The sequence below is a fragment of the Protopterus annectens genome, chromosome 8.part0 (genome assembly GCF_019279795.1).
Source record: "Protopterus annectens isolate FY-2018-M chromosome 8.part0, PAN1.0, whole genome shotgun sequence".
Lineage (NCBI taxonomy): Eukaryota > Metazoa > Chordata > Ceratodontiformes > Protopteridae > Protopterus > Protopterus annectens.
Window position 1 is genome coordinate 950,197,314 of NC_056741.1, and position 14,311 is coordinate 950,211,624.

The 14,311-nt window shown below is 38.4% G+C and overlaps 1 protein-coding gene across 1 annotated transcript in view; it reads left to right on the forward strand.

The window, feature by feature from the left end:
- The window catches only part of LOC122808363 (unconventional myosin-Ie-like), a gene marked incomplete in the record, with an annotated part of 1,223,059 nt that overhangs the window by 814,789 nt on the left and 393,959 nt on the right, over positions 1-14,311 (forward strand). The window contains 1 exon segment of the mRNA XM_044079330.1: positions 2,044-2,184. Within this exon segment, the coding sequence (XP_043935265.1) occupies positions 2,044-2,184 (141 nt within the window).

A 14,311-nucleotide genomic window follows, 5' to 3' on the forward strand; every position in this document is an offset into this window, starting at 1 on the left:
GACCTCCAGTTTGGCAGGTTTTGTACCATCTTTTATTTAGTCTTTTCCCATATATCCTTAGCTGCCATAACTGAATCCATTTTAATCCATACTCCCAAATAATTCATTTTATCATGTCCCCATAAATATTGGTATTGCTGGACCAGTACTTGTGTGGGTAGTTTTTTTTTTTTTCAAGTCTGCTGAGCTCCTTTGTGAAAATGATCACAAAAGATCAATATACCTATATTTTTATCAAATATTAAATAAGTAAATAAGTCTGTTTTTTCTGTCATATTTTTATTTTGTAAATTTGCAGTTTGTTTATATATAGATGTGTGTGGGGTGTATACCTGAATTATTCCTCTTCCTCTATATGTCTGCAACCTTCCTGCTTACTCTACCTTTAGACCTTACCACCAACTACTCTCTATCAGGCCCTCCACTTTCAACTCATTATTTCCCTATCTATACCTGTCCTCCCTCCCCAAAACCCTTCCTATCCAATCTATCATTTATACATATTTCATCCTACCAGCTATTTTATAATGTGTGTGTGTGTGTGTGTGTGTGTGTGTGTGTGTGTGTGTGTGTGTGTGTGTGTGTGTGTGTGTGTGAGTGTGTGTATATATATATATATATATATATATATATATATATATATATATATGTATATCCCAAATATTCTGAAGTATTAACTGCGGTGGTGGTGCTGCGGTAGCGTTGCCGCCTCATAGCAAGACGTTGTCCCGTTCGATTCTCAGCTACACCGTCTTCTGTGTGGAGGCATACGTGAATGGGGCGTGCCTTTGTTGAAGGTTGTGCATCAGGGCTGGTAACCCGGTACGTAAAAATCCACTACCAATCATTAGCAGACCGGAGTTCTGCTGTGGTGTCCCCTAACCGGGAAAAGCCAAAAGACACAAACAATTTGATCTCTAGACTCCTTTTTAAGGTATTATTTTTCAACAGCATTATTAATAGAAAAAGTGTATGGATACTATATATGATTGCATGTAATCTAACTGTGTATCAACTGTCTAATGTAATATTTTACTGTGTGCATGGAGCTTTTCTCCCCGGGCCCCCACTGAAAAGGGACATGTGTCCAGTCAGACTTTCCTGGTTAACAGATGTAAAATAAATAAATATATGTAAACACACACACACACACACACACACACACACACACACACACACACACACTTGTTTACCAAGGTAGTACACATATCAAGACTGACTGATTTCATGCGCAGCCCAGGTGAAATTCAAAATATTTCACAAGATAAAACAGACATTCATATGCAACAGAAATATACGTAGGCAATCCATTTCATAAATTCAGGTTCCATAGAGTACAGAGCAAAATAAAACAAACCAGACCCACTTAATTTACCACTGAAGAAACAGTTCAATGGAGATCCTGTAAAATCACAAGCATTTTCTTAAATACCAAGAGCTTCATCAGGTGCCTTATGGGCATGCAGGGTTCTGTTAACCTGATAAAGCTCATGTTGTTAGAGTCTGTGGTCTTAATGGTAATTTGCTAAATGCATATGCCAGTAGCTATGCTGTTTTTGTTGTCTTGAACTTTCCAGAATACATTCTTCTTTGGAGAGAGTGAAATAACTCGGTGCAAGCAGCAACTCTGGCTACATGAAAATGGTGAGGCATACTGCTGCAGTGTACTTCAGTGGTCTTACTTGAAATCACAGTGGGGAAAAACAATTAATGAATCATAATGTTTGAATGGTGCTGTCACAGAGACAATGTGCAGTTTTGCTCTGTGCAGTCTTCTGTATTCTCTAAAAGGAAGCTAACTTTTTGTGGTTAACAGAGGCTGTTGTCTTGTTAATTAGGTTTAACCTAGCTGAATGAAATTCCATTGACTCTTTCCCACCTTTGCAAGTTGTGTACCAGCAACACTATACTGAATTGTGAATACAGAGTGCGTGTTTTATGACTTTTTGTCATGTTCTATACTAATAAGTAATACAGAGCGAGTGTTTTATGACTTTTTGTCATGTTCTATACTAATAAATTTGTAAAAATTGCTTTCCTTAGACTGTGAAGCGGGATATGATCTTAACTCCACGATACCTATACCTAATAGGTCGAGAGAAGGTGAAGCAAGGACCAGAGAAGGGGATGATTAAAGAAATATTAAAACGACAAATTGAACTTGAGAAAATTCAGTCTATCTCACTTAGGTATGTAGAGATACATGTCATTTGCTTGATCTGGTGTGTTCATTTGAAAAGCATTAGTACTGTGTATGGCCATGGCCATTTCACTTATAAACTTACTATTAGTAGCAGGAACATTGTTTCATGTTCTGTTTCTGTATGTGTGCAAAGCTTTTAGGGAAATAACTCATTGACCCTAATAAGGAATTGAACAAAAATGTATTTAAAATAAAAAAAGTTGTAAAGGGCAAGCTTAATAAATGTGAAATGCTAAATATGGCATTTGAGTCCAAGCTTGAGCAGATACAATGGATATTTGTTTAGAAAAATAACTTCCTTAAAACCAACCCTATTCAAACAGGTTGACATCTTTCAGACTATATTGTTTTGATAGGCTGAAAAGAGAGAGTGACTTAATTAGTTCTACAGGTACTTTGCAGTAATCCTAAATATTGAACAATTGGTGCATATGTATTGCACTGGTATAGTGTGTTAATACCACAAATTGAAATCAATCATTTTCAGTAAAAGCAGCAAAGCTATGGACCAAACTACAAATTGGAATAAGAAAGCCATCAACATTTGAAGAATATGTCAAAATTCCGTAGTTATGTAGGACAAGATAATTTCAACCCATATTATGTTGGCCCCAGAAATCCATGCAGGCCCCATTTAAGGGTTGTGAGTTTGAATATGGAGCATTGTACATTGAACGTACAAGTTAACTGCATGTCAAAAATGATGGCAGTAGTCATAGGTGACTCTATAGTCAGGCACACTGATGTCCCACTCACCAGGCTAAACAAGGAGAAGGTTACTGTCAGCTGACTGTCGGGTGCCAGGATCCGCCACATAACCCACGCACTGAGGTCACTTCACAACAAGTACAAGTATGACTCTGTCATTGTCCATGTTGGTGTGAATGACCTGAGACATACCTCCCTGGACTACATGAAAAGAGACATGGAAGAGCTCTCCAATCTTGTAGCCCAGACAGGTATGACCCTATCCCTGAATAGCATTCTGCCATCGCCCAGAATGATACTGCAGTACAAGGACAAAATGATTGATTTCAACAATTGGCTAAGCTTCTGGTGTCATTCTAACGGGATCCAGTATTTGTCTGTTTGGGATGACATGGTCGACAGGCCACGATGCTTTGCCACAGATGGCTTGCACCTGTCGTCCCTGGGATTCCGGATACTGGCTAAGGCTCTTGCCACCCCATAGTGCCTTTTTTAGGCAAGGTTCAAATGACAAATTCACCACCATAACAGGAACAGGCAAGCAAAAACTGAGGGTAATGCTACTCAATGCTAGAAGTCTAAATCTCAAAATACGCTCACCCGAGGCACTCCTTAAAATGGAGAACATCGATATCTGTGCAGTGACTGAGACATGGTTCAAGGCTCCAGAGAGCACCCCTGTACTACCAGGCTATAACTCGTACCACACTTTTCGGCCATGTAACCTGGACCAAAACACCAGAGGAGGAGGTGTGTCCATATTCATTAAGGATATCCACACCTCAAAGCTAGTTGCTCAGCATAATGCATCCAAGGTTATCCAAGTGCAACTAACTCTGGGCAAAACTGCAATCCAAATTGTAGCTTGCTACAGATCCTCCACCATGCCCCAGGATTTCCACTCCTCTTTTCTTGATGTACTGGAAAATATTGGGGTTCAACCAAACACCCTAATAGTGGGCGACTTCAACTACACCACAATTAACTGGGAAAACTACTCGTGTACCAACTCCTTAGCTCAACACTTTCTGGAATTCATGAACTGCAGTGCCCTGGATCAACATATCCACACCCCCACCAGGGGCAACAATATCCTAGACCTGGTCATTACCAACATGAGTGACCAATGTTCCACACCTGAAGTCAACTCCTCGTTGGTCTGATCTGACCATAAGCTAATCACCCTTGATATCCACATACCACCCCCACCCTCCATTAAGGAAACCACAGTAAAAAATTTCTCCACAGCCATCTTCATGCTTCTTAAGACAGAAGTGGTGAACTTCATGACACCCATGCAGATGGACAATACAGTTACAACTGCTGAATCCTACACAAATGCACTGTATAAGCACTTACACAAGTGCATGGATTGTGCTATCCCAAACAGAACCAAGATGCTATCCTCCAAAAAAAAGGAAGCCAATCTAGTGGTCCCCTGCCATAAACAAACTGTACAACAGAAGGAAGAAACTGTTGCAAAGGAGAGTAAAATCCCATGAGCGGAGGAGCTCCCTGGTCAGCCTCTGTAAGAAACTGAGATCCCTTATAAGATCTTCCAAAGCTAGCCATGAAATCAAAATCACCACTAATTCTAAGGACAACCACAAAGCATTCCATTGCTATGTCAAGAATCTTGATGGCAACACCCAGATCTGCTCTGAGTTACAGCACAATGGCACGAAAATTACAGAACCAACTGATATTGCCAACATCCTAGCAGATAGGTTCAGTGCTAACCTTACACCCCACCCCATAAAGGGCCCATATCTATACAGAAAGAATGCAGAATCCCTGTAATCACAACTACGCAGGTAAAAGCTGCACTCTCTAAAGCCAAAAACACAGCATCCATGGGACCGGACAGCATCCCAGGCTGCATTTTACATGAACTTCAGAACGACCTGACTCCCCACTTAAGCACCATCTTCAATAATAGCCTCACATCAGGCTTTGTGCCAGCTGAATGGCACACAGCAACAGTTATCCCACTCCACAAAGGGGGAGCCACCACTTATCTGGGGAACTATCACCCTATTAGCCTGACAAGCCTGGTCGCACTCATAAGCAAAGACATTGGTAACCTCCAAACTCTGAATCCCACCCAATTCAGGTTTGTGAAAGGCAGATGATGCCTCCTGAACCTGATTGACTTCTTTGAGGCAGTCACTAAAGCCGTAGATGAGGGTAAGGTGGTTCACACAGCCTATCTTGACCTCGCCAAGGCTTTCAACACCATCCCCCATTCTGGAATTATAGCTAAACTCACTAAACTAGGTATAAATCCCTACATCACAAGATGGGTTGCCAACTGGCTCACTGACAGAACCCACACTGTAAAAGTTGCAGACTCCAAATCTGACCTCAAACCAGTGACAAGTGGAGTACCACAGGGTTCAGTCCTGGGACCTCTCCTGTTTGGTATCTACTTCTCTGAAGTACAGGTTAACACAGAAGGCCTCTGGCTAATGAAGTTCGCAGATGACTGCAAACTAGGAGCCATAGTCAAGTCCCAAATGATGTGGACATCCTACAGAGGGGCCTCACTGAGACAGATGCCTGGTGTCAGAGCCATGGCCTCAAGCTCAATGCCAAAAAGTGCAGTGTCATCCCCTTTGGTAAAAACTCTATACCCATGAACTACCACATAGGCTGCAATCTACTTAACACCGAATGTGTGATGATAGACCTTGGACCCAGGTGGACAGTAGTCTCTCCTTTGATAGTCACATCGTCACAGTAGTCAGGAATTCCTTTACATGGCACACCTCATCATAAAAGGGTTCTCATCCAGGAAAAAAGAGGTCATTGTTCCCCTCTGCTCGACACTTATTAGACCCATTATAGAGTACAGCACCCCTTTTGGAATGTACTCACAAGACATCTGCAGCAGCTGGAAAGGCCACAGAAGTATCTCACAAAGAGGATTACTGGCCTTAAACAAGTGTCCTACACTGACCGTCTCAGAAAACTATAGCTTTACTCCGCAGCATATCACCTACTCCGTGGTGATCTCTGCCTAACATATAAAGTTATGTCAAACCCAGAGCTGTTGAACATGCTATACCTAAAGAAATCCCAATCCCTCCAAGCTACACGCTCTAGGGACCTAAACCTTGTCACCATAATAAACGGGACATGCCAGAGGGATAGATTCCTGTCCCAGAGACTTCCCATACTCTGGAACAGGCTACCCAACTATGTCAAGCAAAGTTCTTCATTAGCACTCTTCAAGAAAAATCTTGATGAGTGGATGGGAAATAGGAAATTCACCCCGGTGATCACTTCTGTGTCTCTGCTCGACAGTGGCACAGGAAAGTAACTTTCTTGGGTGGCATAAGCCAGGGAACCATGTTGGATAGGCTTACATAGGCCCTTGGGCTGATAGCCTAGTACCTACCTATGAACCTATGAGCCTAAAAAGCATGGATTCAGCTTGCATTCCTCAGTCCAAACCTTTGAGTTAAATAAACCCCGGAATGGAATAATTCAAAGAGCATCATGACGAAAGTAATTAATGCGTGGAGCAGGGGTTGTTGGTGCAGTCTGGGTACAATTCCACCATATGGAGGTAAGATGGCCCAGAAGAGAATTCCTTGAATTAAGATAATTGCATATTGTAAAGAAATGAGTAAGTGACCACCTTCTTGGCCTCTTCCCATTCTTTTACATTTCCCTCTCTAATTATTTGTTCCTAATACTTTGGTTCCTTTTGCAGGTTCTTCCAGCAGAAATGTAATTTGTAAGACAATGATGATATACGTCGATGTTGCCCTGTGCCAACAACAGACACTGCCTATGTTCATGAAGGAACCATAATGTAAATTCATATGTTGAAATGTTTCATTGGTAAGCTGTCCAGAGAAAGAGAGAGAGTGAAAAATGAGCAAGAAGAACTTGATGCCCTATACTAGAACCAATGTCAGAATAGTTATCGAAATACACAAGAATACAGAGCTGACATGATGAATTCAGGAAGAAAACCGAGAACATAAACATAGCAAACTTTTTGTATGAAGGAATTCGGTGAAATTATATATATACATATATATATATATATATATATATATATATATATACATACATACATATATATATATATATATACATATATATATATATATATATATATATATATATATACATACATACATATAGAGAGGGAGGGAGAACGAACTAGAATGTAGCAAGTATAAATGAAAACAATAAGATGACTGAGTTGGTAACTCTTATGAAGAGCAGCTGGCCTGCTTTGGCAGTAGAACTGGTACCACAGAGAACAATGACTGAACGTACTGGGGTATATCATTTACAGAATGAGCATGGGCAGCAGAAGGGAGGAGAAATGCTCTTTGTACAGTGGAAGGGATCTAAGCAATAAAGCAAAAGAGTAAACAGACAAGATGGTAGCTGCTGTGGCTCACAGCGAATACTGAAAATGGCAGTATACACTGTACAGCAAGTGCTTACAAAACCGTTCTCATGTAGAAGACTTGGAGAAATTATCACACCTACTAGAGGGAAATTTAAGGTTTTTTGAAGCTTGACTGAAGAGATGGGGAAGATGATGTCAATGAGAAATAAATTCAGGGAACACCATTATTATGCTTATAGCAGACTGTAGGGAAATGCTATTATAACAAGATAGGAGTGAAAGAAATGAGAGAAAGATGAAATGTTTACAAAATTTTGGTTCTAAAAAATAGGAGTTTTGTGGGATAATGAGCATGAAGTGGATATGTGTAAATATCAAGGCAGAAGCAGTTGGGTAGTAGAGTCTACAGCTTTACTGTCTGTGACTATTATAGCAGTTAAAATTATTCAGTTTTTAAGAGTGTTGTATTTGCTGTTGTGTGCTACATGAGGAATGGATGAAATGAACAAAGAAGATCAGCAAGATTTAGAGGGGTACATTTGGTAGAGAAAGTAGCTCAGGTAGAATGGGCAGAAGTTAATTTGGCTGAATTGGCTAGGGATGTGGAGCTGCCTGAAATATGGTTTTATCAAGCTGTGGTGACTTCTATGCAGGCATAGCCACTCCTGCCAGAAACTGCAGGAGATGCCCAGTGTGAGTTAAGGGAAATGACAATGGAAAAGGCTGAATTAATGCAGGCTTGTTAGGAAGAGAGAAGTACGTCAAATGGCAAGGAAGCAGAATGAAGAAGTAAAGCAAAAAATGCTATCAGTATGATGTCCTGTGTTTGGAAAACATGTGAGGAGCTCTTGGAGAAGTAAAGAAATAGAGATGGTATTGATAACACATTTACAGATGTCTAAAATTTCACTTGTACTGGTAAAAAGTAATAACAAAATCTGGAGCAGTTATGGAAGAGGTTTATCTACAGACAGCAGTGATAATGCTGAGAGATGGAAGAAGGGAATGGGAGGACAGAGAAACTGGATAGTTATGGTACTGTGAGGAAAGGTTGGTGCTGTTTAGGAAGTGGGGAACAAAAGTGCAAGAAAAGAAGTGAGAAGGCAGGCAGAAAATGAAGTGCTTCAGGCATATAGGAAGAAAAAACAGCATGCAACTGTTGTAGAAAAATGCAGAACATTGTTAATAAATAATACCAAACTTAGTGTTGGAAAAAAGCTAGGATAAAACAAAGGTGAAAGAGGGGAAATGGAAAAAATGATGTCTGTAATCAATAACAAATCCACCAAAGGCTTTTCTGTTGAGACAGATTTCATGCTGCCAGTGCAGTGGACTGTATCTTGCACTATCCTAACTAATATAACTACCTCTGATGTCACAAAAACTTGGGATAAGTTATGTAGTCTGTCACCAGAAGCCCACTTCAGCTTTGACGCATCCAGCCTACAGCCATCCACACCTTACTACTTCCATTCACTTCATCACACCTTTTTATATCAACATTTTGTATTGCAAAGTATGTTTCATTATTTTACACATTTCTATCACTGCGCACAAATATATACAATCTTTTAACATACACTTTTTTTTACTAATCCTTCTTCAATCCATTCAGTCAAAATGTATTTTGGCTTTCATTTGGAAGCAGCTTCACAGTGCTTCTTCCACCATTCCTTTCAGTGCCCTGTCCATTTTTTGTGTGTGCTTTAATCTAGTATTTTACCCGTACCCACGTGTAAGCCCGTTTACGTGGCTGCACATTGAATAACTACTAAAACTGAGCTCTTCCTGTGTGAAAACAAAAACTTGGAAGAGAGAGGCAGTGAACTATATATAATTTTTAGTAAAATTTTTTTAGTAAATTTCAGTAAATGTACTGCCTGGATGCCAGTAAGAAAGAAAATCAGAGACCTTGAAAGAAAAACAACCACAAAAGTTGAGGAAAAAACACTGACTTGGAAGAATTCTGCAGCTGTTCAGCAAAAAGCAGCTTTGATGCAAGACATGACTTCCAGTAACCTAAAAGAAAAAATAAGTCAAATGTACTAAGAATTGATTAAAATGAACAAAACACTGATGGAGTATATCATCTCAAATAAAAGGCTGGCTAAAAATGGAAGACGTTTCAAACACATATTCATATGAGGTGATAAAACTGCAAAATCAGAGGTCAAAATGAATGAATATGAGACTGCTCAAGAAGAGATGTTTCAAAAAATAATAGCATTAGAGGACGGAATAACCAGGGAATACCTGAGATTTTCTGCTGTAGCAGAGTAGTTGGAAGGAACAGACTGTATTAATTTTATGAAAGCACAAATAAGCAACTGGACTGGTATTCCACAGCAGTTGTTATTAATTGAAAGGGCACATCATGTGTATGCTCCAAACCTGGCCATCAGAAAGCAAACTAGACCTTTAATAGTAAAGATGCAATCCTACCAGCAGAAGGAGTTGATACTGAAAAAACTGAGGCAGAAGGACAACGTTTTTAAAAGTGGGAGACCGTGTTTGTGGAAAATCATTATTCACTGTACACCAGGCAAAATAGGAGTGAATTTATTCCACTAATCAGAGATGTTGAGAAGCAGGCGTGAGATTCAAACTGCTGTATCCAGCTATCTTTAGAGTATTCTTTCCTGGAGGGACAAAATAATTTTTTGATGCAGAACATGCTAAGGATGAAATACAAATGTTTATGGTAATAAATAGCAAAGAGAGACTGTGTCAGTGAAACATTTCCCAGTTTTCAAAAGAAAATGCTTGAGAGACAGAAAAAAGCACAAGAGTTGACTAGAAGAACCAAAGGTATGTTGGAAAGGAAGCAGAAACTGGATTTGGGAGATTGAGATAAACAGGAATAAAACCAGCAACTCAGAAATTGACTAATAAATGTGGGATTATAAAGCATTAATTATATTTGTGAAACATGACAGAACAGTAAAACCTGGAAATATTGGAATTTTTTTACTTTGTTAAACCTGTAGGTGACTCTTAAGCTTTTTCTCTACTTCATGTCACTAATGTTTGGGGGAACACTTAGGAGAAGGGAAGATGAGTTAACTGTAAATAAAACAACCTTTTGTTCTTAACAGTAATATTTCTATAGTGCATGATGTCTGCATGATATAAAGTAACATTTTCTCAGTTATTTTCAAGTACAATGGAGATACTAAATTAGACGGGTACCCCTGTTTATTTTCCCCTTTTCTTCTTGTTCAATTTTAAGAAATTTAGGCATTGCAATGTAAAAAAAATGAAAAGACTGTTCAAAAGATTGATACAAGAAAATATGAAGTGCTTTTTCTCATTCTTGCATATGGAAATGATTGGATTAAGGCCTTTGGATGTATCTAACAAGTTGTAAGAGAAAGCAAATAAAAAAGAACATTGAATATAGTAAAGCTCTCCTCTAGCAAATAAATACTTGTAAAATAACCCTGTTTCTGGTTCTCTTGTCTCCATGGAGACAATCTGATAAAGAGCAATAAAAACAGAATACTTATTTCTTTTATTGGCTTTCTTACAGTGGCTAGGAGATAATGTTTTCTGAAATCATTCAAGTGTTTTCTCATTCTAGGAGAGCAATACAAAACCAGACAGCACTTAGTAGAAGCACAGGCTGTACCATAAGTCTTAGCATGGATAACTTTCCTTTTAGGATCGCTGTTATCTGCAGACTATGTTCCTACACTTCTAAACTTCTCCTGTGGTTGAACCTTCAACCCTACCCCTGTTGCCCATCCTGGCAATCACCCAAACTCTCTAAAATCCACCTAGTTATAACGCTGTCATCTTGCATAAAATTGACACCTAGCTCTCCCTCACCATCTGGATGTACGGCATATTATGTATGGTACTGTTAAAACCCTTGAGTTAGCTGCCCAGTTTTAGTTTTGTATTGAACCCTGCATGATTATCAGCATGTAATGTATATTAGTTCTCCACTGTTTGAGCTCTATTGAACTTGTACTATGCTGCACATTGTAATATATCCTTATAGTTAATGTTTATGGTTTGGTGTTAAACTACTGTAAGTTTTCAGAATGTACTGTCTTATTATCTCTCCTCTTTTTGATGCTGTACTGAATTGTACTATGCTGCTCATTTGTAAAGTATGTTATGGTTTGTCACATATTATACTATATGTACTATGCAATACTTATTTTATGTTTATGGAACTTTTCTCCCTGGGCCTCCACTGAAAATGGGCTCACCTTGGCCCAGTGGACTATCCCAGTAAACAAATGCAAATTAGTAAATAAAGGTTAACCCAAGTCTGTGAGTGTGGCTGTCAGTTTGGGACAATTGCTCCTGTAAAGAAGGTAAAACATAGTTATTTGAAGATGTACATATTTTTGTCTGTTAATAAGTTAATATTAAGTTAATAGGTTTTTGGGGTGTATTTTCTGAGAGCTTTCATCAAAACAAAGTTTTGTAAGCTGTGACACAGGCTCAAACTGATATGACAAGAAAAAACTGTATAAAAGATTAACCTGCCAAACAGTGTGTGCATGCAACACAAACGCTGGAATTAGATACTTAAAAAACTGTTAGACATAAAAGGTGGGAATAGTAACATTTTAACATAATGTGCATTCCAATATTATCTTTAAATGTTAATGGTTTCACAGATACAGTATATGCAAAAAAGAAAGCATAGTGAACTATATTAAAAAATGTAGAGTGTGAATAATTGTGCTACAGAAGACACATTTGTTGAGAAGTGAACATGTGAATTTGATAAGGAAAGGTTTTCAGTATGGTTATTCAGTTGAATATATGGGACAAAGGCAGAGAGGAGTACTTATATTAATTGCAAGAGGAGCTCCAATAGTGGTAGAAGAGGATAATAATGGTAGATATGTAGTACTAAGGGGCTACTGGCAAGGGAGAAGGACTACACTGGCATGTATTTATATTCCACCTAAAACTGCTGTAATGTAGCTTAAGAAAATCCTGGAAGAAATAATCAGTTTTCAGCAGTAAATATTACTTATAGGTGGGGACTGTAATTTGATTTGGAGCAGAGAAGATGTGTCTGGGAGGCCCAGAAGGGAATATGCAAGGGGGAAGATGTGAATTCAGTAGTAGGAGTTTGGACTAAATTTACATATTATTCCCCAAGATACAAAAACTGGGCTAGGCTACACAGAACTTAAATTTCACAGGAACATGTGCATTTAATTGAAAGTTTTGATACACATCCAGTAACTGTTTCAGATCATGTGCCAATAATAACTTGAATAAAAACGCAGGGTAATGAAGTAAAAATGAGACACTGATGCTTTCCCACATATCTGTTGAAAAGAAAGGAATTTAAGGACTGGGTAGTGAAAATTCTTTGGACGTTATTAGAGAAGATAGAAATTTATTCTGAAATACAGCTAGGGAGTGGGTTAAAATTAAAAGTGGAGTTTTAAAAATAGGGTGAAAATAAAAGAAAGAGAGAGATTGTTAAGCAACAAGAATTATTTAGAGGCACTGACAAATGTTATAGTATTGCAGAATAGGGGAGTCTCACAGAACAAAAAGAGGAGCAATTGCAGAGTGCTAAGCAGAAAATAAAGTATTACCTAGATAATATGCATGAGTTTAGAAAGATTGCTGTTAAGCAACTGTTTTTTGATGATAATGCCAGAGCACAAAAACCTTTAGTGCAGCGACTCAGACAACAGAAAGTAGAAAGGGTTTTCGCCAAGCTTAGGAAGGCTATAGCAAGGAAGATAACAAGAGATCCTGTAGAAGTGCTAGAAATAGTCTGTATAAAGCAGAGAAATATGGAGAGCAAGAAAAGCTACAAATGGAAATGTCGAATTAAATATTCCAAGGTGAGAGGTAGATGAGGCTCAATTACTAATAGTTATGACAGCAGGAGATGAGATAAAAATGGTGCTGTATAATCAATCAACAGGAAAGACCCCAGAAATAGATGGCATTCCTGTGAAAGTTTGGTAGCTAGGAGAAAAAAAAACTGATAAAGATCAGGAAGGTTTTGTTAAACAGTATTTTAAGAGGAGAAGCACCAATATCCTGGAAGAAAGTGGAGGTGACTGTAATACCTAAAGAGGGTAAAGACTCATCAATTCCAGCTTCATACAGGTCCATTTCAGTCTTTAAGCATAATTATAAAATGTTTGTCTATAATGTCTAAAAGAGTAGCAAAGGTGATGCTAAAATTGATAGACTTGGATCAGTGTAGTTTTGTGGAAGTGGAGGCAAATATTTGACAATATTAACAGAGCACTGATGATACAGAGGGAAGTTGAATGTAAAAAAATACCACTGTTAGTGCGTCTTGATGCAGAGAAAGCATTTTACAGAGTAAGCTGGGAGTTTATGAGCAGGGCAGTGGAAGCATTTGCATTCCCTGATAAAATTATAAGGTTGATTGGGAGGATATGTGAGGGACCGTAGGCGAAAATTAAAGTGGGTGAGTTCCTCACTGATAATTTCTTTTTGAACAGAGGAACCAGGCAGTGGCATCCTCTTTTTCATTTGTTATTTGCACTATATTTAGAAAGAAAGAAAATAAGAGACTCAGAAATTCAAGGATATAATTGGTATTAGTATAGTAGCTGAGAAAAGCTGGCTGTATTTGCAGATGATATTGTTTTGTACCTAATAATACCAGAAAGAGACATTTCAGTGTTGTGTATTATTTTGAGGCAGTTTTTGATCTTTTTGAGACACAAAATTAATGAAGCTAAAACAAAGGCAACAGCTGTAAATTGTGTACACACACAAATTGATTCAGCAATATCTATATTTTTGGGGATATGATAAAATAATTAAGTACTTAGGAGTATAGATTAAAAAGGATTCTGGTGTGACAGCTAAGGATATGTGGGAAGAGACTAAACCAAAGATGATACAAATCTGAGAAATTGGAACCTCTGTTATATGGATATGCATATCAAGATACAAGCAGGTAAAATGTTTTTAGTCCCTATAGTTTTGTACACAGGTCAGGCATACTTTTATCAATCAGAGGAGAAGTTGTGGATAGCAATTAATAAAGTGCT